The sequence below is a fragment of the Saccostrea cucullata genome, unplaced genomic scaffold (genome assembly GCF_032062105.1).
Source record: "Saccostrea cucullata isolate Sc308-1 unplaced genomic scaffold, CSIRO_AGI_Scuc_v1 ctg200, whole genome shotgun sequence".
Classification (NCBI taxonomy): Eukaryota; Metazoa; Mollusca; class Bivalvia; order Ostreida; family Ostreidae; genus Saccostrea; species Saccostrea cuccullata.
The window spans coordinates 229975-257809 of NW_026928357.1; the positions used below are offsets into that span (position 1 = coordinate 229975).

At 33.0% G+C, this 27835-nt stretch overlaps 1 protein-coding gene across 1 annotated transcript; it reads right to left on the reverse strand.

Annotated features, from left to right (window-relative positions):
* Nucleotides 1–221: 221 nt before the first annotated feature.
* Nucleotides 222–27750, reverse strand: LOC134277311 (MAM and LDL-receptor class A domain-containing protein 1-like). Its single transcript, XM_062759630.1, has 29 exons — nt 27684–27750; nt 27239–27315; nt 25411–25485; nt 24638–24742; nt 24327–24426; nt 24103–24238; nt 23234–23309; nt 22686–22883; nt 21491–21620; nt 21078–21194; nt 20575–20681; nt 19917–20038; nt 19465–19610; nt 19032–19142; nt 18634–18725; nt 17210–17345; nt 15070–15245; nt 14729–14810; nt 14433–14630; nt 5207–5269; nt 4960–5093; nt 4649–4778; nt 3767–3948; nt 3090–3171; nt 1953–2063; nt 1783–1871; nt 967–1087; nt 473–651; nt 222–349 (listed from the first exon to the last, which is right to left on the reverse strand). Exons 1-29 carry the CDS (start codon nt 27748–27750, stop codon nt 266–268), a joined length of 3426 nt encoding a protein of 1141 aa, XP_062615614.1. The 3' UTR covers nt 222–265.
* Between the last annotated feature and the right edge of the window lie 85 nt (nt 27751–27835).

A 27835-nucleotide genomic window follows, 5' to 3' on the forward strand; every position in this document is an offset into this window, starting at 1 on the left:
TTAAATCCAAATTGTTTTGCACTAATTTACCCTGAAGGTCATCATATCCAATAGCTCAAATGAAACTGGTCACAAACTTGTTTTAAAAAAAAAATTGGAAAAGGTTTGTATTTCTTTGCTGCACCACTGTAATCCACCGGTATTATCAAAAAAGTCATATTGGCACTGTGTATACAGGTATCTAAAAAATCTTCGTCTATGGAGAAAAAGTTTTTCACCGGAGTTACACATTGTATACCTTTCTGCATTATTTTGTTTGTCAAGGTTAACACACTCCTGGAGCGAGTGAGACATTATCTATAGCAATGTCACTTCGATATCCCAGGCCCCTGATCACCAAAACTTCAATCTAAAAGAAATCAAGCAATGTTAAAATAGGTCACTACTGTACAAGAGCAACGCCATACTAAACCAAATCCAAAAACCAACATTATAATAACGAAACAACATATATTGAGAGGTAAATATTTACCACTAGTCTTGGAGAGGGTGGGATGGTCACTTTTTGTAAAAACCACTGTAAACCTCTATTGCCATACAAATACACCTTGTACGGTAATGTGTCCCCAGATGAGCCAGCCCTTATAACTAAGGCCCCCATATTGCTTCCATACATGTTGTAATAGAAAGACAGACACCAGTTCTGGTTAGCTGAAGTATTAAAAAGTGAAGTTGATCACAATTTTTTATACAGTAAGTTGCTAAAATATCTCAAATACATGTATTCGGATTTTCAGTGAGAAATACATGCATGTGCCGTTGATTTTTCATTCACAGTGTACATACGAGTGACTGAAAAAAGACCTTGCACGTACTGGGTTGATTAACATCTTATTCAAGACTAGATAATCAGAATATACTACTCGAGTTCAAACTACAGATCTAATCTACTTTCTTGACATTTTACGATTATTTTGTTAATATATACTAACATATAAATATTAATGTGTGACAACATTTAGATACCTAACTGAGTCCCTGCAGTTGTCAGTATGTAAGTTGTTCCTCTACGTTTGAATGAGGATTCCGTATAAGCAAAAACTCCATCCAATGGAAACTGGGGTCCGGTGTGAATGCTATGAGTTGACTGAGAAAAACAAGGAATATATTAGAAAGTGTACCATACCTAAAAGAACAAATGTGAAAACAAGAAGTCTTACATCTTATTTGTATGTATTTATTTATATCATAACGGTAAAAGTTCTGAGTGGGAAAAAAGTTAAAGAAAGCTAGCAGCCACAGGTTCAAACTGCATCTTAATTTCAGTCAACTGAACAGTCACTGAAAGTTTTGGACAAGTCACTGAATTTCAGGAGCTCTACCATTAAGGATAAATAACACAAACAAACTTTTTTCAGAAATCAACATTATTTCTCATAGATTTACATTTATATTAACAACCTGAATAATGTTTACCAAGTAGAGTGGGAGAATTATATAAGATTTTGTCATAAAGTTAAAAAATTGTGCAAAATTTTGTATGGAATTATATAGAAGGCAAAACAAAATCTCATATCTAAGCACCAAGGAAAACCTACGATTTCTTTATGTTTCAGGGATTTATTATTTATGTCATTTCAAATCAAAATCAGTCAAAAAATACATATCAACCCGCACATCCATTTTTTGTTTGTGGTAAGTACCCTTAAGTCATCTTTCAGTAATCCTTTAGTCATCTTTCAGTTAACTGAATGACAGTTTTGACCTGTGAGAGAAATAATGAGAGTGAGAAAGATGTCTTTTAAAAACAATTCATTTTAAAACGTGGAAAATATTAAATACTCGTCCGAAAACCCAGTCTGCACCATCGTCTGTTGATTGTTTCAGAAAGGAGCACATCCCATCGTTAAATGTGCAGGTGACCGAATGGACTGAAAAGTAGATTTTACAAATTATAAATATCATTCAACATCAAATTCACATCTTTTTGAAAATAAAAATTGTATATCTACCTAATAATTCACAGTTATGTCCGCCATATCCCCCTTCGCAGGTGCACGTGTACCCGGATGTGCCTCCTGGGATACATGTTCCACCATGTCTGCACGGCTCTATAGCACATCCTGTTTCAATCAAAATTTTCTGTACAATTAATTTAATAATAAAATGATTTTCCGTTACTGATAAAGAAATTAATATTTCAGCAGTTGTAACAACCCGCGTATTTTTCTGCAATAGCAGCATTTTTCCCGCATAAATTCTGGAAGCGGGTAACGTAATTTCCTTCTGTAATTGTTGAAACGTTTATTCCAATACTATTTCATTAGAATGACATTAGAATGACATTTTATCGTATATAGTCATCTATCTCTTCATCATATAATGTATGTTTTAGTAGAATAAATATTGCATTGTTGCTTTATGTACATAATTGAACTTTTCATTGATGGAAGTGCCACTGCTCAAAAAATTCATCACTTATTCATACTTGGTAAAATGCATGCATACACGTTGTGAAATATGCTTTTGTCGAATGTAGATTTGTTGTCATACACAGAGTTATAGTTACAGTTAATATATTTATCCTACATCTAAATATTCATCTTGAAACCCATGTGCACAATCTTATATTCTTACCTGCTTGTTTCATCATACCAATGTATGCACCTTTTATTTTGTTTTTAATTAAAAAATATTTAAGCAACAAAATATTTATCATGATTCTCTACAGCAATATGGACAGGTTTTTAACTTTCTCTGGGAGAAATGGATATCGAAACGATTGCAATTTGTGTTCATCATCGTAAAACAATAAAACACTTTGAGCATACAATAATTCGTATCAAGAAAAAATATTTTCCCTAAAATATTACGATTGTTGTTCCATTTAAGCATGGATTATTTGCCTTGGTTTATTACGGAATAGATTTTAATGCAACCATCAAAACTAGCATTGTCCTTAGAGTTGTTATTTCCTTAAGCGTTTATCTATCTTAAATGCCCAATTCAATTATTACGAAAACAACACAATTTATTTCGTTTTCTTGTGCTCCATTTTTATTTCTGTTAAGAAAGTATCTGAACAGACATTATTATGGCCATCATAACTGATAATGAGGCAATTTTGAGTTTGGAGCAGCCACTCGTACCACATATTCCCTCGCTAACGATGACGTCATCAATAGCTATGTCACTCCTGTAACTCGACCCGCAGATGCCCTCAAAGTAAATCTACAAAATATGAACGAAATCTCTGGGAGTTATCTACATGTAAAACCATGTACAAGAAGACATATATATTTATGATGTTCAAATTTATTGTTGCATATTATGGCTTATTTCATAAAGTTTTGATTTTGAAAACGAATATGTTTCTGTAGGCATACTGAAGATCCATAAATTGAACTTTTTAGTTTTAAAGCTTTAAACTTAGGTAAATGAAATTACCAATCCTGTTGCGTTTTTTATCGACATCGCATTTACTGGTGATATATAATAATCGCATATATGCTATTACTTAGCCTGCCTACTTCCTTTCATTGGTCAAATAGAAAGTTACGGACCGAGACCAGTAGATCACCTCTATCACCTCTTATCTAAAGCACTTTGCAAAAGAACATTCACTTCGTTTAATTGAATCTGAGGACATGCTACCTGATCGCGAAGTAATTTAAACGCCTTGACCACGGATACAAAATTGTAACACGAGACAGCATAAAGAAGAATTAAAAAACAACTCCCTTTTATAAGGATTTCTCTCTTTTCAGCATTAAATTATTCCCCAAAATGTTTTTAAGAACGTCATACTAGTGCTTCACTTACATACCTGAAGTCCACTTGTTGGTGCAATTTGTATAGCTGTTCTCTTCCATGCATCTCCTTGATTTCCTGTTTGTTTGAATATCTTGCTGAGCGTCCCATTACTTCCAGTATAAAAGACACTTAGTGTTCCCATCCCTTTTCCAGTTCCATACATATGATAGGAGAAGCCGAGGCACTGCATTGTTTCTGAAGTATATATTTATTACCAAAAATGATGCAAATCATTTGAGATCTTACGTTTTGCTACTATCAGCTGTTTCCTGTCGAACCAATAAAAGTTACTTTTAGTAGATGGCGCTGAACTGAGTTGCTTTGGATTTTTTTTTTTTTAATTTTAAAAACTTAGTTCTGGAATATCACGATTAGCTACACCTCATTTCAAATGAAATGGGAAAACATAAATATCAAAATAACTAGTACTGCCTTGCTGTTCTATTGAATTTTTCTTGTATACATGTATATATTTTGGTCCAACCCTCAGTCCGAGTCCCTCTTTAAACTTAAACATGCATAATCTTAGAGGTTTTTTTTTTTTAGAAAAACTTGAATCTGCATATTGATATGACTTATTCTGATGTCATACTCATTCTAATTTCTTTCAAAGAATTTTTTTCTGAATGCAAACCATGTAAAGATTAAAACAACATATGTGAAAAGACAAAAATTTAATTTTCACATCTCCAAGAAAATCTTTTTTTCGTACTTTATCTAATGTAAAAACTGACATTGATGTAATGACCCCTTTTCAAAATTTTTATAGCCCATTGTAACTTTTGAGGTCCATTATTTTAAGTTTAATTTCAAATATATTAAGATTGTTCTAATCTTAGATATTATATAGACTGTAGGGTATTTTGTAAACTTGTCTAAATTATTAATGTCATACCTCTAAATTTAATATTTGTTTTCAAAATTGCTCTATCGCCCTGTATTCTCGGATTAGATGCTTCGATAAAAGCGTATCGGGAACCACTGTAGGCAGCGGACGGACCTGTTTCAGAAGATGAAGTTGGACCCTGGAATGAAAAAATTTGAATAAAATTGACAATGACTTTGAAAATAAACTCAGAGTAAAATTGATCAATTTTCACTAAGTCAGAAGTAGCATTTGATTTGCAAAATAAATCACACATACAAACATCGAATTAAGTAAATTATCAATGGTCTGCATAAATATAAAAAATGATTCCACCATACCACATGGCCAATGGTCCAGTCAAAGTCATCCTTCTGTAAATCAGCATTAATCTGAACTTCTCCACCAAGCGGATTTGAATTTTGAACCATGTTTTCCATAAAACAACTGTTTCCATTTTCGAATCCACATTGAACTAAAAGATTATACACAATAATTTATTAGGCAAATGCAAAGAAATAGAAACATGAAGTATTAATGTGACTTTCGTAGTAATAAGCTGTAAAATGTAAAAAAAAATAAATAAACCAATGGGAGGTATTGGTATCCCTGTCGTCGTAGTTTTATACGTGGTAGTGTTTAAGTACGAGTCTCTGTAAGAATCAGACAATATGTGTATAAAAGTGAATCATGAGGGTTCTCAGAATTCGATGATTTTACACGTATAGGTTTCTCTTACCCTATGAACCACGAATGTAAAATGAAAATTATTTTGGGTCCTGGTTACTATGGAAACATGGCCAAAGAAATTTTCCCTAGCAACCGGTCAATTTTCCATGTTTATGGACAAATATATCACTAAACTTAGAGGCTTGAAATTGAATGTGAATATTACCAGAGGGGTTCTTGAATAATGTTATCATAAAGATAAACATTTCAAGTGATAAAACCATGTAATACATACAATTTTTATTTTAAGATATTTCTTTTACGGGCAATGGATGATATGCATGTTTTGCATTTTTTGCTGATTCAGCATTTTTGTTAATTTGGGCAATTTTCAAGGCCATATATCTCAAACTTCTTGCACAATACAAGAGTATGGTATATTTTACATAAAGGCAGAGGAATATCCTTTTTGGAATTTAAATTCAAAAACGTGTGTTTTTTAATATTTACAATCGGTTGCCTAGCAACAAAAATGGATGTTTTGATGAAGAGAAAGAGACAAATTGTCAAATATGCGAGTTATTTCTGGAATTAACTCTTATCGGTGGATACCAAAATCAATTTTTAAAGTAAAAACATATTTCTGAGACTTCTTCATGAATCCAGGAATATTTTGCATATACTAATCACCATAGCAACAGAAAATTCCCCATAGCAACAAAGAAAATAAATCCACTTTTGACATGCACTCATATATGTTTGTAAAGATTATTCAGTGTTTGACAGACCACAGTAATTTAAGAGCATCAGTACATTTTTTGTACTTTATTAGTCCCCAACCCGTGAAACTGGAGGGGGCTATAGGTTTCTTCTGAGTCTGTGCGTCGATCTAGCTGTCCCTGTCTGTCTGTAAGTCTGTTCTACTTGGGTTTCCATACTTATTTTCTAAACGCTTGCAGATATTGAGCTGAATTTCGGCATGTGAGTGTATCTTGGTGAGTCACAGATCAAGTTTGAATGTCGTTACGCTTCATTGATTTTTGATAGATTTATGGCGTTTTAATTTTTTTCATAATGGTTTAAGATCGGGTTCGTGCTGCGCTAAATTCCAAAGGTCAACATGGTAAACATGAACTATGATGAAGCCAAAAGAAGATGTTAAAAAAAAATGAGTTGAATTTCCGTCTTCATGTGTTTTATTTTTTTTTTTAGATTAAAGGCATGCATAACCTCAAAATTTTAACATCAAACACTTTAACCTTGGTCATAACTTCTGCATATTATAAAATGACATTCTAGAGAAAAGGGGGAAACCGGTAGGGGGCATGCATTGCTTTAGTCCGAAAAATCTGACGTTTTCCTGGCATGTAAAATATCAAAGTCGTAAAAAAGCCAGGAAAACGTCAGATTTTTCGGACTAGCATTGCTTATGCAATTCAATCTCAGAATGTTTTTAACGTTTACCCATGGCAACAACAATGAGCATGTAGCAATCATGAAAAGTTATTAAGCGCCACATGGCATTTTTAAATATTTTTAGACAAGTTTTCTTTCGATCTCAATCTCACAGTTACATGTAAAGGGGTTGATATAAATGTACAACAAAATATTAGAGAAAAGAGCCTTGAAACATTTTCCAGGGACGAAACCAAAGCAAGCCTTCAACTGTAAAATAATATAAAGACATGATTGTTTTGGTCATAATTAATATACATTTTCACATTTCAAAATTTTCAAACTTTATTCTTCCAAAAAGAGCAGTGCTAGGGAATTAAGCAGAAAAAAATATGCATCAATTAAAATTTGAAACAAAAGGCCCAGGGACCACATCTCTCACCTGAGCACCGTAGCAGGGATCAAAGCAAAACTCAGTTCAGCCTTGGAAAGATTAAATGTATTTGTGGTCCCGACCTACCCCTAAAAGGGAGGGGGTACGATGTCTTATTTCTTAAGTGATACATGTATCCAATGTAGCTTAAGTTCTTCCAGATAAGTACTATTTAAGGTGAGTCAAATAACAAGTTTTTTGATTAAAGCTGAACACTACTCGTAAAAAGGCAAAGTCCGCCATATTTCCTGTTCTTCAACGCTCTCCCTACAACCCATATATAAGGAGCAGATCGCTTATCATTTCACGTATTTTTCCGTATACGTAGACGTACATCTTACAAAGTTACATAGCCGTGCTGCTCGGTCGCGATGAAATTATCAAAGTTAACGTACTTTTTCCAAAATAGGACAAAAGTATCATGAAAAATATAGGTCGATACATCATTTACAAACAGAAAATGCACATAAAAACAAGGAATAAACGCAAAAAATCTAAGACCACACAAGTTTTGAGTGTGCAATCGGGTGTCACAAAATTGAACTGTTTATATACCCTTCTGACAGTGCCTATTTATGAGAACATGTAAATACCGGTAGTACCCAAGAAAGCAAATCCCAAAAGCAGCAAGATATTACTTTAAACCACTGGTACTTTGTTTCCGTGGTTACACGGAAAAGAAGAAAATGATCAAATTTTCTTATGTTGTTGGTGTTGTGGTGTTGCAAGGCCCAAGGATGTATACATGTCACAAATGCGGATCCAGTGCCGGTTTGCCGGTCATCCCCCCTCCCGTTTGAAGATTTTGTACATGTACACTAATGTATATAAAATTTATATGTCCACTATCCTAAAATCAAGGAAAAAACATCTTTCATTTGTGGACCTCCACTAGTCCCATGCCCTAAACCCAATGGGGACTTCAGTGCAGCCTTGGACCCCCTGCCTTCTACTGCCCCCCACCCCCAACCCAACCCCACCTTATAACAAAATTGCTTGATCGACTTTCTTGAATTTTCCTGTTTTTTTTTCTCTCAAGATAGGAGCACTAGCCCAATTTCAGTAAAGTAAACAGATAGCTAATGAAACATGCAAATTTATGCTGAAGTCAGAAAATCTAGTCGGTACTGGTATTCTAAATAGTGCACGAAGTAGAAATCAGATTTTGCAAATATAAAAAAAACCTTTTTTTTTTTATTAAATTCAAACATTTGGGAATGAATGTATTCTTTGAAAATTAAGGTACATTGATGGCCTTAGGAATTCTATTTACTAAGTATTTTATCTCAGTTTATTTCAGTTTATTGAAGTTAAAGAGACATATATCTCACAATTATACATTTTTAATAACAAATATAATGATAAGCTTAACATGCAACATGTACAGTACATGTTATATTTTCTATAATGTATAAACAAGTGAAAGGCACTATTCTTGATGCACTCCATACTTGCCAACCTCCAGCATGTAAAAATCTGGTCATGACCAGATTTGCAAAGTAAAAAATCTGGTCATAACGCGTAACGACATTCACGACATTTTTACCATGATTAAATTTTATACATATGTACAAAGTATTTGTGTATTGAGAATTCTTTTATTGAAAAAGGATTTAATTTACTAGGACAAAAAATTCATACATAATTTGCTTTAACTTACATGTTAAAAATGAAAATTGAAGGTTTCATATTTCAGTATTGAACTGAAGTAAATGTGCATTTTTTTTTTAAAAGCCTTTTCAGTTTCTGCTAAATTTGAAAGTATACCAATTTCAGTTTTGAAGTTATTTTTCCTCTCTCTTAATTAATTAACAACTGCAACATGATTTAAATTTGAAGTTAGGCCTACACTGTCTTTGATCACTTTATTTTATCTAGAATGAAAGTTTTTTTTTCCCCAAGATTCCTTGATATGCACATAAATATCGTTTCTCTTTTTCTTGGTTCAATCAGAGACATGTGTTTGGTTCAATTTGTTCCTGCTGGCCCTGATAACGATCTAGTTCTATCGGAAGCCATTTTAATTGACTTCAAACATTGATTTGTCAAAACAACACCCAGTTAATTGTTTACACCTGCACAGATAATTAATCCATCGGCATTGTTTACGTAGATCTAAGCTTGGGTTGTAACTGGAAGTTAAAAGTGCAACCTAATTTACGAACCAAATCCGGAAATCGGGAGATTTTCGGGTTGTTCGCCAAAAATCGGGTGATAAGCATGACCCGCCGGGTCATAAAAAATAATCGGGTTACGGGTTGAAAAATCGGGTGTGACCCGACGAAATCGGGTGAGTTGGCAAGTAGGATGCACTCGCCAGTTGCACAATTTTTTCTAGATTACATAATTCTTTTTTATTCTGTGTAATAACATGACTACGGTAAGTAAATGTACTAATCTGAGGGCACTTGGTCTTCGGGAGTATAGTACATATGTACACTGTGTTACAGTTTCTATCGAACATGTACAATTTTGCAAAGCCTAGCCAATGAAATTCATTTTTAATATTTACAATGCAGTCATCATTATTTTCTGTCCTTTTTTGGAGACATGCTTGAAGAATACAATTATCACTACTTATATAAAAAGAAAATATATATGTATTTTGAAAAGGGTACATAGTGCGGGGTGCAGATATAATTATGTTTTGTTGTACAATTTTAGTGTATTGATGTATACGGGTATACCTTTGAATACATCAAAACATCCCTCCTTTTAAGTAACACTATATATCATTGTAAGTTACAAAAACAGTTTGATTAATCTTTTGAAATTAATGTTTTTCAAGTTTAAAAAAAAATACCATACAAAATTAAAGAGAATTTGTACACTTTGATTGATTGATTGTGTATATTGTTAAACGTCTCTCTCCCTCGAGAATTTTTCACTCACGTGGAGACGCCACCACTTGCCGGTGGATAGCTGGAAATTTTGTCATATACTTGGCACTAAGGGCCATTGAGCAGGGAGGGATCTTTTTTCGTGCCTGTATCTACTGCGACACGGGACCTTGGTTTATACGGTCTCATCCGAAGGACCGGTCTCCACGTCCCACAGTGGGATTCGAACCCTGGACGTAAGAATTGACTCCTTTGCGACTCTCGAGCAGACGCTTTAACCACTGCGCCACGCGGGCGACTGTAGACTTTGAAAGATATATGTTGATTTTCGAAATCCATTGCTTGGTAAAAATATATCATCTCATGCAAAGTGATCAATAATGCTATGAACGCTAGGGATAGAAATTTACAGTACAAAATTTTAGGCTATATTTTTTTTTGTCCTACATTTATATGGCAAGTATTGACTTTGGACAATTGCGGGCACTTTTTCTGTATTTGTCCTGCTTAGGGCATTGATTCCCTATTGATGCATTGTAGTTTTATTATACCCAATTTGGACAATTGTTCCAAACAAGGGATGTAGCAACAGGGGGCTCAAGGGGTGGGGGCTGCCCCCCCCCCCAGTTTTTTCGAACGTAACTTATCACTGTAGGAAATGTTTATTAGAAGACAGTTACAGTTAAGGGAAATAAAGGAAATGTATTATTGCATTAAAATAAAATTTGGTGCTAGCTGAAGGTGTGCTTTTATTGTAAAAAAAAAATAAATAAAAATATCATATACCATTATACAAACAATGATATTTCAATAAATATTTTTTAAACACTGGGAGCAAGCCCCTGTGCACCAAGATTCATTTTTTAACTTCATAAAAAGATTGCTCATGAGGAAAACTTAGTGTGGTAAAAATTGTAAATCATGCTAGTTTGAACATCTAACCGTCTAAGCAAGCTACTCTAAGTATATATACAGTGTTACATAGAGATTGTGTCACTGTCTGACCTGACATATGTCTACATTGTCTCTCATCAACGTGTTTTTACATGTGATGTTATATTTTTATTGCGAAATGTACCAGGGTCGGGGAGAGTCAGGGCAGAGGCCCCCTCAGCTGTCACAATTTTCAAAGCAGAGGAATCTCGGTTAAATGCATGAAAGCCAAAAAATGGAAAGAAAAAAGCACAGGGGCTTGCTCCCGGCGTGTAATAATTATTTATTAAAAAATCATTTAAGAGAGTAATCCAAGGGGAAACAAAAATGCTTCAAAATGCAGAAAAAATTAATATTCACCTTTAAAATTCTTTTATGCATATCATTTGCCCACCGAATTTTTATTTAAAATGTTTAATATAATAAAATATTTACATTTGCAAATGTTTTCCTTTATATAACACTACTGAAAGCAAGCGTTTTTATAACTGTATAAATACAGGTACGGGGTCAAGAGGTCATAGATGTTCGTATGGATAAACGCTCGACGCAATTTCTCTGTGACGTCATAAAGGGTCGACGCGCGGTCAGTGGATTACATACATGCCATTGGGTTTGAAAAATAATGCATTTCACACGTTAAAAGTCACAATCAGGCAAGTTTAAAGTATGAATAAGTCACAAATGTAAAAATAAGTAATAAGGTATCTTTTTTTTTTAATGTTATTGGGATGTAAAAAGGGTTGGCACATGATCAAATCTTCCATAAAGCCCTTCGGGCTTTATGGGATTTGATCACGTGACCAACCCGTTTTACATCCCAATAACACTCAAAAAATGATACCTTATTTCTTAAATGTTGACCTTCCTTTTTCTATGCTTAATTTGTAAATGATTGTATTTTTTGGTCACCTGAGTAAACTCAGGTGACCTATTGCTATCCGTTTAGGTCACCTGAGTAAACTCAGGTGACCTATTGCTATCCGTTTTCGTCTGTCATCGTGCGTCGTGCGTTAACATTTGAACATTTTCAGCTTCTTCTCTGCAACCACTGAACCAATTTCAACCAAATTTGGCACAAAGCATTTATGGGTGAAGAAGAACAAAAATTGTGAATTTCATGATCCCTGCCCCCTGGGGCCTAAGAGGTAGTGCTAAAACCACTAAAATTAATGCAATCTTCAAAAATCTTCTTCTTTACTCCTGGACATCAAGCAGTCAAACTGTTTAAATGATTGTAATCAGCATTGAGTCCTCTACCAAAAACTGTGAAATTCATGGCCCTGGGGTCAGGGGTTCTAGTGCTAGGGCGGGGCTAAATAAGTATATAGTAAAAATGCATTATTTCTTTGAAAATCATCTTCTCTGCTCCTGGGTATTAAATAAACCAATTAAGTACATAGTTATGATGAGCAAGAGTGCCTCTACCAAAATTGTGAAATTCATGGCCCTGGGGTCAGGGGTTCTATTGTTAGGGCGGGGCTTTATTAATTATATAGTGAAAATACATAAATTCTTTGAAAATCTTCTTCTCTGCTCCTGAGAAATAAATAAACTAAGTGCATAATTATGATGAGCAAGAGTATCTCTACCAAAATTGTGAATTTTATGGCCCCAGGGTCAGGGGATCTGGTGTTAGGGCAGGGCTCTGTTGATTATATAGTGAAAATACATTAAATCTTTGAAAGTTTTCTTCTCTGCTCCTGGGTATTAAGCAGATAAACTACCTATATAGTTATGAGTAAGGGCCCTAATCTTCCAGAATTGAAAATTTCAAGGCCCCAGGGCCAGGGGTACCAAAGAGGGGGAGGGGCTGTACTTATATACTGGAAATGAATGAATTGTTTGAAATCTACTCCTTGGTATTAATCAAATATTTTTGAAAAGCAAGGATGCCTTTTCAAAAATTGTGCAATGTGTGGATCTAGGCCTAAGGGTAAGGGGTTCATGTGTGGTAGGGGCACTACTGATTATTGCTGAATATTGCTAATTAGTTGAAATGCATTTTTTGTTCCCCTACCCTGCCTAATGGTATTAAGTAACCAAACTAAGCAACTGCTAAGTGTATAGTTAATATAATGATCAATGGTGCCTCTTTCAAAATTGTGAATGCCATAGCATCTGGCTTAAAACATGGATCAAATTCAATCACTGGAAAGTTGTTGCATAATGCTCAGGTGACCTATAAGGCCCATGGGCCTCTTGTTTGTCTTAAGCATTTAAAAACAGCAAAATTTACCATATTTTGATATTTTCGAGTACCTAGCATGGCCACTAACAAGTGTGAAATTAAAATTGAACCGTAAACATTGTTGTTTGAATCTTTAGCATTGGTTTAAAAAAATCATACACAAATTTAATTATCTCCTTTCATTTCTGGACATCTTCATGAAAAGAGCAGATTTTCATGATTTACAGAAATGAGAAAGTCTGTATCCCGTTTCCATGGCAACGGTAAACCGAGGTTATAATTCAAAAATACTTCTACATTTCACAATCAATCACACATTTGTTTATAATTATGACAGAAAAAATTCAAATCTGTAACTATGCGTTGCCAGCCAAATTTGATAATTACGGAGAATTGGTCTTAAAATGCTTATGTACAGAGACTTTAGAGAATAACTTTAGCTCCTTGTAATGTATAATTTTATTAACGTTATAAGCTCAGTAATATTGCTATGCATTAATTAAGATAAAAAATTACTATTGTTAAAGTTCAACACTATTTTTTAATATCTACCTGTCCAAATCATCATTTCTAGACGAAAATAATCAAATCTGTGTATGAGTGCATGTCAAAAGTGGATTTATTTTCTTTGTTGCTATGGGGAATTTTCTGTTGCTATGGCGATTAGTATATGCAAAATATTCCTGGATTCATGAAGAAGTCTCAGAAATATGTTTTTACTTTAAAAATTGATTTTGGTATCCACCGATAAGATTTAATTCCAGAAATAACTCGCATATTTGACAATTTGTCTCTTTCTCTTAATCAAAACATCCATTTTTGTTGCTAGGCAACCGATTGTAAACATTAAAAAACACACGTTTTTGAATTTAAATTCCAAAAAGGATATTCCTCTGCTTTTATGTAAAATATACCATACTCTTGTATTGTGCAAGAAGTTTGAGATATATGGCCTTGAAAATTGCCCAAATTAACAAAAATGCTGAATCAGCAAAAAATGCAAAACATGCATATCTTCCATTGCCCGTAAAAGAAATATCTTAAAATAAAAATTGTATGTATTACATGGTTTTATCACTTGAAATGTTTATCTTTATGATAACATTATTTAAGAACCCCTCAGGTAATATTCACATTCAATTTCAAGCCTCTAAGTTTAGTGATATATTTGTCCATAAACATGGAAAATTGACCGGTTGCTAGGGAAAATTTCTTTGGCCATGTTTCCATAGTAACCAGGACCCAAAATAATTTTCATTTTACATACGTGGTTCATAGGGTAAGAGAAATCTATGTGTGTAAAATCATCGAATTCTGAGAACCCTCATGATTCACCTTTTGTCTGATTCTTACAGAGACCTGTACTTAAATCATTAATGATGGTAGGCGTGGTCTCTTCATAACTCTCGGATGTGGTATCATATAGCACAGCTTGAACATTTTTTGGAGATGTAGTGTTATTTGTAGGCGTGCTTTCATTTGTTGTCGTTGTGACTCCAACAGTTGTGACCGTTGTAGGTTCCATGGTAGTAGTTGTAGTAGTAGTTGAAGCTGTAAGGGAGATAGTGTATAGCTAGAGATCGTACCATTACATGTATCTTCACATAAACTATTTGAAGTATTTGGTTGGTTTACATGTAGATACATACAACAGCTATGACTAAGGAGTTCTATTGAATCAATGGCAATATCTCCTCTGTACCCCGATCCCCTCATGCCCTCGAAACCAATCTATAAAGTAAGGCCGTACTAAGCACCGTTGAAATACTGTAAATCACTTTTTATTTGCGAGAACTTTATTTTCGCGTGATTACGCGAGACAGTGTGCTCGCGAAAATATGATTCTCGCGTATATTAGTATTCCTATGGATTATATAAAGCAATCACCACAATTCGTGAAAGTTTTGTCTCGCTCATAAACATGATAAAGAAGATAAATAAGATGTCGCGAAAATTAAGTGATCTACAGTATTACTTTCAAAATTGATACCTGAAGATTTTGTACTGCAGGAATATCGATTTTGGCCTTAATCCAATTGTTTCCTTGGTTACCAGAACGACTGAATGCCACTGTTTTAGAAATATTTATTCCTTTGTAGAAAACTTTTAAGGAACCAACTGTCGATCCATACATATGGTAAAAGAATTTTAGGCATCTCTCCTGTGCTGTAAAAATATTATTTTAAAGTATGCAGTTGATTAGAAGACTGCAAATATATAATTATGATAAATTATCCTATGGAGTCAAAAGGGCATTCATTGTCAATCCAATAAATATTGAATTAACCAATGCAGCAGTTCATTTTCAGTTACATGTATTTTCTGTCGGGTTCGTTTTATAAGAATATACATTTTCAAAAATCAAATATGCAACTTCAAAACATTTTTTCTACAAAATGTGTAATCTAGCGTGTTTTTGATCTTTGATAAATTTAGTATTGTTATCAGCAATGTTAAGACTGGTTCAACTCATTTTTTTTTCTATTTTTCCATCATCAACTTCCTAATTAAAGTAGCAATATTCCATTATCACCTGCATATGATGTTTATGTCTTTAAATTTATTATCTGTTCTAGAGCATGACTGCATGTTTACAATCGTCTTTTTTTAACCGAGGCAGACTACACATTCATTAACTGATGTTGCAGGGATGTCAACAGCCTCTTTAAAAGTTATGCTGTAAATTCAATGGTCGCAATAATACTCTTACTAGAAATACATCTTAACATTGAGTCGTATTTTTGCCGACTGTTTGAAACCAACTGTAAGGCTTTTGTTTAAGTACTAAATTAAACTACGGAATGTTCCGTTCACTTGATCAATACATACGGCTCACGGCATGTGTGGCTGACCAGAAGGGAATGTCTTAATCTTCCTAGACACCTGCTTCCACCTCCAGAATTTCTACGGTTCAATTTTATACTTTTTAAGATATTTATAAGGTTTACAGTTTTATTTGATTGATCCTTTCTAGTTATCTTCATCTTTCTTAACTAGCTTACAATGGTTCCGCCAATCAAATTGTTCCACTAATGACGTTCTACTGCTGAAGTTGAGTTTAAGCATACCCTTTGTTTGAAGCAAAGGTATGTAAATTTTGTTCTGTTAGTAGCCAGAATGTGGCTTGACTCAATTTTTACTGCCTTTGTTTAGAGTCATAATCCGTATAATTTCCCACAATCAAATCATTTTTATCTAGAGCAATCTTTTAAAACTTTTTTTCAGCTTAATTATGGCCTATTCTACCACGATTATTGTAAAGATCAAAGAATACCGGCGGACATCATTCTCCAATAAATCAGAACATCATCAAAAAATTATCAGATCAGAAACACGTATCAAATCTGAACAATTCAAATGCATGTTTGGCTGTAGAATGAAATACTTGTTTAGACCGCATCGTTGTGTCGTCTTTTGCAGTATAAACACTGTAAATTGCATAAAGTTGCTGCTGAATGTCGATTTTTATAGCTAATCGGGGCTATTCCACGGACCTCCCTACACATTTAAACAACGTGATTTTAGTCCCAATAGAGTAGTAAAACAGGAACATGATTTTGTTATTGTATATTCATTATAACTGATCAATACACATTATGAACAAATTTGTAATTTAAAAAGGCTATTTTTAACGTAACGAAAGCTCAAATCGCCTGCATTCAATACACAGGTAAGCAAACAAATTGTACCTCTGGTGTTAAATGGAACAGCGCAATCGAGACATGATGACCTAATTCGTTTCTCTATAGAGGAAACGATCAGCCGTATTTTAGCGATTTTAGTTGACATGGAAGAATAGAAATAAAGTCCTTATTGTCGTGAATGATGCAGAATAACCTCCTCGGTCTCCAAATGTTGTTTGAAATATAAAAGCCTCGGCTAACGCCTCGGCTTTTTTCTTTCAAACAACATTTCTCGACCTCGGAGGTTATTCTGCAACATTCACAAAAACGCGGACTTTATTTATTAAATAAAAATGACAGCCCAGACAGAAAGATAGACGTGTTTCGTTTGGTAATTCAATGTAACACCGCAGTTTAATAAGTATATCTTTCAAAACCACCCATTAACTCCATTTGAGAATTATACACATTTTTATTAATATTTAACTTAATATAAAGAGAATATACCTGTTGCAAACCTGACAAATCCTGTACTTAGAATAGCAGTATCGCCCGGGGCCCGGGGCGAAGATGACTCTATATACATGTAATATTTCCCCGAGTGTGCATAGCTTGGTCCAGTATTTGATGTAGGTGTTCCGTCCTACAAGAAATGTACATAACAAGAAATTCAATAAAGAGCTCGGATCACTTTATGCATAAAATGGCCTGTAGGTATACCAATTAATTGACTAACTCTTGATATTCCATTTGAAGCATGAAAATAAAATAGAGACCTAGTGCTTTCATTTCCATTAAAAATTTTCTCCGAAAAGTCCAGGTCTTGGAGAACTAGCTTCATGAAATTGTAATATTTCCATTTGATTGTGAAATAAATCTGAAGATTAAGACTTTAAAAATGTAGACAAAGATTTGAATAACACGATGGCCCCATGCCAATTCAATAGTCCTCGCCCACTGACGTCAAACACAAAGGCAGCCGCACGAGATTTACATGCATATTTGCATGGCCTCCTCAGCGTCAAACACAGAGACAGATGCGCACGAGATTTGCATGCATAATAGGCTTCCTTAGCTCCTGACCTATCGACCTGCTTAGGTTATATTCCGGTAGAATTATCAAGACATCAACTCTGCAAACTTTCAAAGAGTTATCACAGAGAAAAAAAAATGAAAATGGAAACATTTAAGGAATCACTGTCTAGTTAGTATAGTGTGCCTTTGCATCAACGATAGTGGGAAACAAGGGATAATTTGCATGACGGGCGAAGCCTGTTGTGCATAAATTATCTCTTGTTTCCCACTATCGTTGATGCAAAGGCATACTATACTAACTAGACAGTGATTCCTTATACATGTATTTCCATTTCATTGTGAAATAAAATTGTAGATTTAGACTTTAAAAATGTAGACATAGATTTAAATTACACGAGGACTCTCATGCCAATATCAATAGTCCTCGCCCACTGACGTCATACACAAAGGCAGCTGCACGAGATTTACATGCATTTTGGCTTCCTTAGCGTCAAAAACAGAGACAGATGCGCACGAGATTTGCATGCATATTAGGCCTCCTTAGCTCTTGACCTATCGACCTAATTTACATTCTGGTAGAAATATCAAGAAATCAACTCTGCAAACTTTCAAAGAGTTATCACAGAGAAAAGAATTAGAAATGGAAATATATCAATATAACAAATTTTTAGCTTTAAATTTGTGAATAAAGATTTTAGTTTAACAATGCTTCATGTCAATATTTAGTAAAAAAAATAGTTATAGTTTATAATTAGATAAGTTTTCTTTGTATAAATGACTAAGGGTAAAAGCATTTCTCTTTATATTATTATTCCAAGTTGAATGAGAATAGAAAGCATTCCGTATATGTTTTCACCACGTCATAAAATAAGAATAAAAATTAAGCACTGATTTACCGAGTTAAGGCTCCAGTCAAAAGTATCTGTGGCTTCATTTTGTAAAATTATCATTCCGCGGTCGTCGAAGTTAGCAATGAAATTCATATTTCCTGATAAAGAAAGTTATATTATTTTTCTTATTCAAGTAAGTAAAAAAGATCTAGAATTATTGATCTTATCACTAAACACTTTTCTAAAATACTACTTTTAATGGTTAATTTTTTTTCTGCTCTCTGTTTTTACAAAAAATGGAATAGACAATAAAACTGATTTCGAATTAAAATTCAGAAAACAAACACGCGAAATCAAGTATTTTTCTCAAAATTGGAAGAAGAAAATATATAAAACGTTCACAACGTCTATCGTATGATTTCTCAAACGTTTGAGGAATAAATAATATCATTTTATTTGTTTACCGTTAACAATTTGATCACAATTGGTTCCACTGAACCCATTCTGACAATCACACCAGTAAGATGTATGGGTGTCTATACATTTCCCGAAGACACATGGGTGATCAACACAACCTGAGGAACACAATTATAAGAGAGAAAATATAACGAATACTTATAGTTATGTTTTTATTTAAAGTGCTTTGAAGTAACATACAAATCTAATAATTTAACATCAAATTCTATTAAGAATTAATCTTCAGGGTGGTGTATATATCTAAAAAATAAATACCATGAAAATAATTCGGTTATTCATTAATTTACTATTATAGAAATATCGGCATGAATAATTTTGTTTTATTTTAATAATAATCATTTCCCATAGCTGAGAAAAATTGTCATTCTCAGTTTCTATTAATCTTTAACAATACCCAAGAAAAATAAATATGGTACTTACTTACTCCAACGCTTTTGAGAGTAAGGTGGAAGCCTTGAGATGATGGTCTGTCGCTAGAGACAGCTGTATTGAATCTCAGAATCATAACATTCTTTAATTCATCAGCTGTTGTGTAGATTCTCTCTGCTTTTCGCAGACCACAAAGTCTAAAATGCATAAATGATTCTGCTTATTGGAAAAAAAAACATATATGGTACATATTTCTAACAATTTTATGGAAATAGAAAGATATTCCATCGATGTAACTCAACGAAATAGGAATACGTTATACTTTTAAAAACATTGTTAAATCAAGAAACTATGTCACTTTTTAATTGCCATCTTTATATAAAGACTGTATTTATGTTTCTGATAATTAACAAATAAATAAAACCATAATCAATTCAATATTTATATCGTGTCACATTTAACAGAAAACAAATGATAAAAATTACAACGTAAGGTTCACGTACTCTGGCCCATCTTGTCCCATGAGGTTATAACGAATTTCCAGCCAATGGTAACAAGTGTCATAACCGTTGTCGGAGACGTCCATGAAGTCTATTGTCAGCTGTATGTGGCGGTCAGAAGGTGCCTTCAAATCAAGGACAGATGTTATGCATATTGTAAGGAATAAATTTCAAAGATCGTGTATGTAATTAAGAGGAAGGATAAATTTCCGATTTATTAAAATCTGTATTTTTTATCACTGTAATCGATATTTAAATCTTTTACACTTCAATACTTAATTAGGCATTAATAAAATATATGTATATCAGCAATAAGTACATGTATGCTTTAAAACTCGGATTAACGAGGGTTAATGCAAACCATGAGTTTGATATAGTTTGGTCAAAATGTGAAGACTGTGAGTATATTTAGTGCTTAACAATTTTATAGTGATATATATACTTCAAAAGTACTATAGTTCTTTATATTTAGCTCTATTATTTTTCTTTTGAGAGCAAAAATGAGCGCAATAGAAGAAAACTGAAACAGAATATTTAAGCAAAATTAGGGTAAACAAAAAAATGTTGTTCAAAATTTCTTTTGGACTCTTGAAAGGAAGACATGAATTATAAACACTTTAAATTTATAAAGTTTAATGTTGTATAAACTAAAACAATCTACCTTCACTAGCCAGACGCACACCTCTCCCACTCTATAATTGTTGGGATAATTGGATGACGTTATCGTACGTTCTCCGTCTGCTTCTAAATTTATCACACCTCCACAACCTAAACAATATTACGCAGAAACTTTTTAAAAAATTTTACTTCTGGAAATGACGTCAAATGAGAGCTTTTTATATGGGTTCAAGTTTAATTCTATGTCATTTAGATTTAATTTGCTTGTGTTTTTGTTTTCTTGACTTGTGGTGCTAAATCTTGATTGGTGTCTCTCATATCAAGAAAATTCTGTATTTCTAACAATCCCTTTATTGAAATGTTTCCAATGCATTAAAAATTATTTTTCATTAGGAGAAATGTGAAAAATAAAAATATTGTTATTTGCAAGTGGGAATAGGTGGAATTGAGATTTTTAAAAAGTTGGAATAGCTAGAAGACACCGTGGTGCTAAATCTTGATTGGTGTCTCTCATATTGCAGCTTTTATAGGAATTTTATTTTCTACCTTGACTTGACTTTACAGACGAACAATTACTTCCGGTTAAAGGTGAAGGACAATGGCAATGACAGGCATGGTTTACATACCCGCCATTTTCACATGAAGGTGGGTTGTTACAATCCTCTTCAATAAATATGATGATGAAATGTAACTTTTTATATTATTATCATTACCAACACAAAGATGATATTATGTTAACTTCAGTTACTAAAATTATGAGATAAAAATATTTTACCTTTTTTTTAAATTCAATATTTGTTTAACAACATCATGTGCACAGCTGATTTACACAAATGTGTGCTTATTTCCATTTTTATCTATGTATGTTTCATTTCAAAACTTTTGTTTGGTTCTTAAAAAAATAAGATATTTTTTTAAGTTTGTACCAATCTGATTTATTTTATATACATTCTTCTTACTTGTGCATTGATAGGCTGTGGTTATTTCTCGCGCATCGTAATACATAAGACCTTGGGCTTTCCCCGCTAAGAAGGCCAGTCTCGGGTCCTTTGAACGTATCGTTGGTTTACTTCTGTCAATGGCAAAGGACTAGGGAAGATATTGAATAATGTTGATCTTTAACTGAGAGGTCTATTATCGTTTGCAGCTAACTGTAAAGTTTCACGTTACGTCACGATCTAGTTGCCAGCTGCACTCAAGGTAAATTGTACACGCCTCCTAACCGCAAGCTTCACGACTGGAACTTTCTTCTTATCCCTGATTGGTTGCTCGTGCAACAGACTATTTCCGTGTCAATGTTGATAATGAGTTGACCAATCACGTGGATTGTTTACGCTGGATGCATCTGACGAAAAAGATAGTGACGTAACGTGAAACTTTACAGTTAGCTGCAAACAATAATATTTACCAAAGATGGAAAAATACATATCAGGAAGCATCCGTGTGGTGCTAGACTTGAGAGAATCAGTTGAGATATATCCATCGCCCGCATGGAGCGTTGGTTAGAACGATTGTTCTATAGTTGCATTAAGGACACTTGTCCTTACGCCGCGGGTTCGAATCTCACTGCGGGATGTGGACACCTTCAAATAAGACCATATAAGCCAAGATCCCTTATTGTGGCAGTAGTTTTGGCACAAAAAGATCTCACACTGTTCAATGCCCCTTAGTGCCGATCGAGTTAAGGACATACGCAAGGTACCTAACCTACTGATAAGTTTTCAAGATAATCTAAATTTAAACTTATAATACCACTACATGTTCTTAGACAAAAAAGCAGCATGCATTACCAGGGGTTTTGAAAAGATATCAAATTGTGAAAATTTTTGCATTATTGAAAGAAAAATGTACAAAAATTACAAAATATAAATTCCAGATTTTTTTTCATCAACAATTGTTTTAGAAGAGGTTTACAAATCCATATATAGACATTAAAAGTATTGCACACAGGTCCTTCATTTAGTGGAACTCTTCAACTCCAGGGAAAAACCCAATCCAGTTCAAACTACGCTGCATATGACCTTAAGGACAAAAAGTCCACCACTGACAAGGTGGTGGCGTGTCCATATGAATGAAAAGCGTTTTTAGAGGGTTTCAAAGATAAATAAAACAAACAAAAGTGCATTTGATTATCTTGAAGTAGTAATATCTTACATTCAAACTGTACTGAAGCACAGAGGATATGTCGTATGGATAAAGCATTCTAGTTGTCATGGCTGCAAAATTAATGTTCTGAAGTCCGCCATTTTGAATGTTGTCTCCATAAAGTTGGATATAGTGGTCCCTATCTCTTCTATTCTGTTCATGCCACATTCCAATAGCGTGACACATTTCATGAATAGCTGTAGCAACCTGAACATGTATATAAAACTTTTTTCACTAGAGAAATTCAAAACAGAAGAAATATATTTTTATTTCAAGACTGTTCATTTCAATTACGGAGTGTCATTGATAGAAGTATGGACATCCTGTTTTATTATTTCTATTAAAAGTGACAGCTAGGCCTAAGCGCAAACCAGTACACAGTACTGTTTATTTACTTAACATAAATTTGATATGTCAAAATATTTGTAAAGATGTTTCTCCAAACTATTTTGACAAAGATATAGCATAATGTTCAGGTCCGTATCTTCCAACATCGCTAATTATATTTATGAAAATTGAACCTTTGCTTTAGCTAGAACATGAATATGATAACATACGTTTATACAGCCTGGGTCTTGTAAGCTTATATCCTGTCGACCCCATCCCACCATTCCGACATAAGACCAACATCCTCTTAAAAATAAAGAATACCAACGATACGTGAATATATTTTTTTAGAATGAATTACTTGGGTGTATTAATTGGGAAAAGACAACTATATTTTAACAAAAAATAATCATTATTATTATATTTTTTGCTATCGTCACATCACAATGCAACGCTATCATTATAAAGATTTAGTGAGTTTGTCCCTCAAACAAACCGATGGCAATAATATGAACAGCAGGCAAATAAATTTGGGTTTCCAACATCTCGTTAGGATTGATTAATTGATTGCACATTGTTTAACGTTCCTCTCGAGAATTTTTCACTCATATGGAGAGGCCACCACTTGACGGTGGAGAGCTGCAAATTTTGTCCTATACTAGGCACTCAGGGCCATTGCGCAGGGAGGGATCTTTTTTGTACCAGCACCTACTGCGAAATTGTCTCATCGGAAGGACCGGTCTCCAAGTCCCACAGTGGGATTCTCACCCGCAACGTAAGGATTGACTCCATACTTCTCTACTCAAGAGCAGACTCTCTAACCACTGCGCCACGCGGGCGACTCTTGTTAAGGAAGGATTAGTTTTGTTTATGTAATCTCTTAAAAATATGGATTCAATATGGAAACATTATTTTTTGGTCAAAATGATTTTATTGATTTAAAAAGATATTTTCAGTGAAAATAGAAGAATTGTTTAATCCGTTGGTAATCTAGCAAATTCCTATGGAACGATTACTTTGTTTGCAAATACAGTCTGTCGTTGAAGGTTTTATTTCTGATAAAATGAATTTATTATATCCGTATTCAAAATGCACTCACTTCCCACTGAAAAATCTGACCCAGTTTCCATGCAAGACGTTCTTAGCAGTTGCAGTTCCTTGACGGGCAAATCGGACACAGGTTAGATCACTGATCATATTAATTCCTGCAAATATAACTTCCAAAGCATCAGGGGCTGAAAATAACAAAATACATGTTTAGAAAACGAAATCTTGATTCTGTGTCCTAAAATGCAATTAGTAAGGATTTCAAGAGAATCATACTTAGACTTGAGTCTATATCGTATGGAACTATGCCTTCTGGCCAAAGTGCGCCATCTTGTGTCATGAAATTTCTTCTTCTTCTTCTTTGAAGATCACTTTCCTGAAAAAAATTTGTGTCAAAGAAGGTCTATTCAATTATGTACAATGATCAATATATTTATTCGAGGCACAATTGGGATAACAAGGAATTTTGGAAACATACAACCAAAGTAAGTGCAAAGAAATACAGAAGTGTACTTCATATTGCCACAAAAAGTTTCTGTTTTTCAACCATGATTGGTGGAACAAATTGACCAGCGGGATGTACTTACATTTTCTGATTCTAATCCAAACTGAACTTTCTGTTTGTGAGTAAACTTATGGGAATCCATTTGTTGGCCTTGAAATCTTTTCGTATGTTTAAAATCTATGTGTGGCTAAAAAATAATCGTGTTTGTTATTAATAGGGTTCTTGAAGAACATATTAAAGGGCTTTGACGGTCATAAAAGTATTTGGTGTAATTTTGGTAATGAAGTACATGGCATGTACTTTGTCGTCTGAGATAGGAACCGAATTGATTCATTGACCAAGAGCACATGAATATTACAATTTTAATTTGGTAGATTTGGAAGCTTTTAATTACATTCATGGAAGTAAACTTCCTGCTATATGTCAAGAAATATATTCCACCAAAAATTAAAAACGAAGAAAAGCCAAAAAAAAAATTATATAGAAATATACACTATACTAGTTTATACAATCTCTTATATTCTAGTCATATTACAAATAAAACGTTCCTTTTTTAATCAACATAACCCTTTAAAAATACACTTATGTAGAATTTTCTTCATATTCTTAAAATCACTTTGTAATATTAAACTGTATATGTCCTTGTTGTTTTCCTTCACAAACCTTTTTTTGTCATAATTCATGTTTTATGGTCATTGGTGTTATTTTTAATGGCTCTAAATAAAGCCGTTGAATATGATTTGAATATCATCAACATGTTTGTATTTCACAGAAACAATTTTTCAGTTCAATTCATAATTGCTCCCTACAAAACATTTTTAATACATGTATACTCAAGCTTCGGAAAAATCTTACCGATCTTTCGATTCCATTTCTTTTCACAAACATTCCTGCCAACAGACTTGCTACAGCAGAGTCGGGATTATAGGCCTGTAAGTAAAGTGAATTTAAAGTAAATGAGTAAAGTGAATTATAAACTACATTAACTTGATCAAGACTTGATATTGCATTCAATAATTTTTAAAGGAATATAAACTTAAATGAACATTGTCAGAAAAAAATGATACAACAAATCCTATACCGATATTTATTCTCAATTTTACAATACAGTTTATCGATATGTCTTTAGATAATAAATCTTATCCTGTTAGTATAAGTGCACATGAAGCAAACAATCAAAATAGGAAAAGAGAAAAAAGTTTTTGATAAAGATTACCTTATGGTCAATTACAGATCCACCATGACCAATTAACCTTCTATAGCCATTTGACGCTGATGCTTTTCTTGTATGACGTCTTTTCCTTTTTTCAACAATCTTGATTATTAAAGAATCTCTAATTAATTAATTTTAGTGCTCAATCATTCAATTACTACTCTTAATGAACTTTTTAGGTTGAGCAAAGAATAAGTAAATTATTCTTTACTTTAAGCAAAATTGTTTTAATCATTATATTGTTATTTATCAAAGCTTATCCAAGTTGGAAACACAATTTACAAAAGATGCTACTGGTTAGATCAGATCTAAAAAAAAATGTCAATTCTAAACAACATTAAAAGCAACAATAAGGTAAAAAAAAACAACAGTTACATTTGTGGTTAATTTCATTTTAAATTTTATATCTAAAAAATACTTTCAATAAATGAAATAACTGGTTTTATATTCCACATACATATGATTATTGTTCAGTATAATGAAATGTCTGACACATCTGTTTCATACTTAAATATTTACCATATTTATTCATATAAAGACATTAATGATAACCTAACAACAAAGCTTTATAATATACTTGATGACTTTAACTTTTCAATCGTCAACTTTATCTTATACAATATAGGTCTACTCTTATCAGTGCTTAAGGGGTTAATAAAGTTTTAATTATAGGTTCTATTGTTGACAGGGTGTACTTCATAATGACAATAGCATTTACGAATTACTGACTTTAAACTAGATAATTATAAACATATATATAACATACATTAAATTTCAAATTATAAGTCAGTACTTCGTCTACCCCGGTTTAAAAAGATTGTATACTAATAGCATGTTTTTGAGTATTAAATAATTTGGAAGACAAAAAGGCTGTAGCAGAATATTTCAGTATTAATAAGGAAAAATGATAATGGAAAAGCTGTAGTAATTTTGTATGTTATACAATTAAGTTTGTTAGTTGGCTCTTATTGTCTATTGTTTAATTCTCAATTGTAAATTGGAAGACCCGGTCTCCATGCAAAGATTACATTAGATATTGTCTATAACAAACTCTAGTGTCCTTTTAATATCAACTGCAGAGTACTTTTCTGTACATTCAGAGTGATTTTTAACAAAGTAATTTTAACAAAGTTTTTTTTATATTTATTTGAGAAATGGTTGTACTAAGTGTAGTCATAAATTTTGATATTATAAACTTTTAAAAAGAATGGGATTGAATTTTCTAAGGTTCTTTGGATTTTTTTAAGAATCTACATTTGATTTATGACACTCTTAGAACATTTGTAACACAGTATATCTGAAATAAATGAATAAATTTTTGTATATGCGTGCAAAATCTAAGAAGTTGTAAGAGTTATTGCATCTGTCGCTGGTTTATTTAAAATGATGCAATATTGCTGCAATACGGTATTATAGTGCGATTATGGGATACTGCTTATGATACGAGTCAAATATCTGTATTTTTCGTACTTCATTAAAATACATATATCGAGGTTTCGTAAATGTTTTTGATGGCTGTTTTACATCACCATCTTTGATTAAATTTGCTGAAAAATAGAATTGAATCATAATTTAAAATAAGAAAAAAAAAATATTTACATATGCTTCTCCAGTATAACATTAATTGAGCAAAACATATCTATCTCTGTCTTAATATTGATTCTGTATAAACTGTATTTATAGCTCGATATTGAATGTTAAAAAATGAAACAATATTACAGTATTTTCAAATAAAGAAGTTGAGACGTGATTTTTGAATTTTGGTTGAAAAGTGACTGGAAAACCATTGTAATTTTGTATATTTTGATCTTTATATAAATCTAATCAGTTTGTTGAAGAAATGATAAATATTTTATTTATCAGTTAAAACCTTACTGATGACAAATTATAATATTTTTTACATTGCATAATTTACCTGCAAGGACACAACCAACAGACAAACATAAAAACAACAACACGGGCAAAACAGAATAGTAGGCCATGATCACAAATAGCAGAACAACAATATGTACTGTACTGATGGTAATCGACAAACAATTCTCACAATCATTTCTCGTTAGACCATTG

What these genes read in the sequence shown, in the direction of transcription:
- LOC134277311 (XM_062759630.1), bottom strand. Translation starts at nt 27,750, where the DNA reads ATGGCCTACTATTCTGTTTTGCCCGTGTTGTTGTTTTTATGTTTGTCT. An exon ending in ATGGGACAAGATGGGCCAGA is followed by an intron (nt 19,611 to 19,916) that starts GTACGTGAACCT and finishes TATGCATTTTAG; the next exon opens with ACTTTGTGGTCTGCGAAAAG. An exon ending in ACATAACTGTGAATTATTAG is followed by an intron (nt 1,872 to 1,952) that starts GTAGATATACAA and finishes TCTACTTTTCAG; the next exon opens with TCCATTCGGTCACCTGCACA.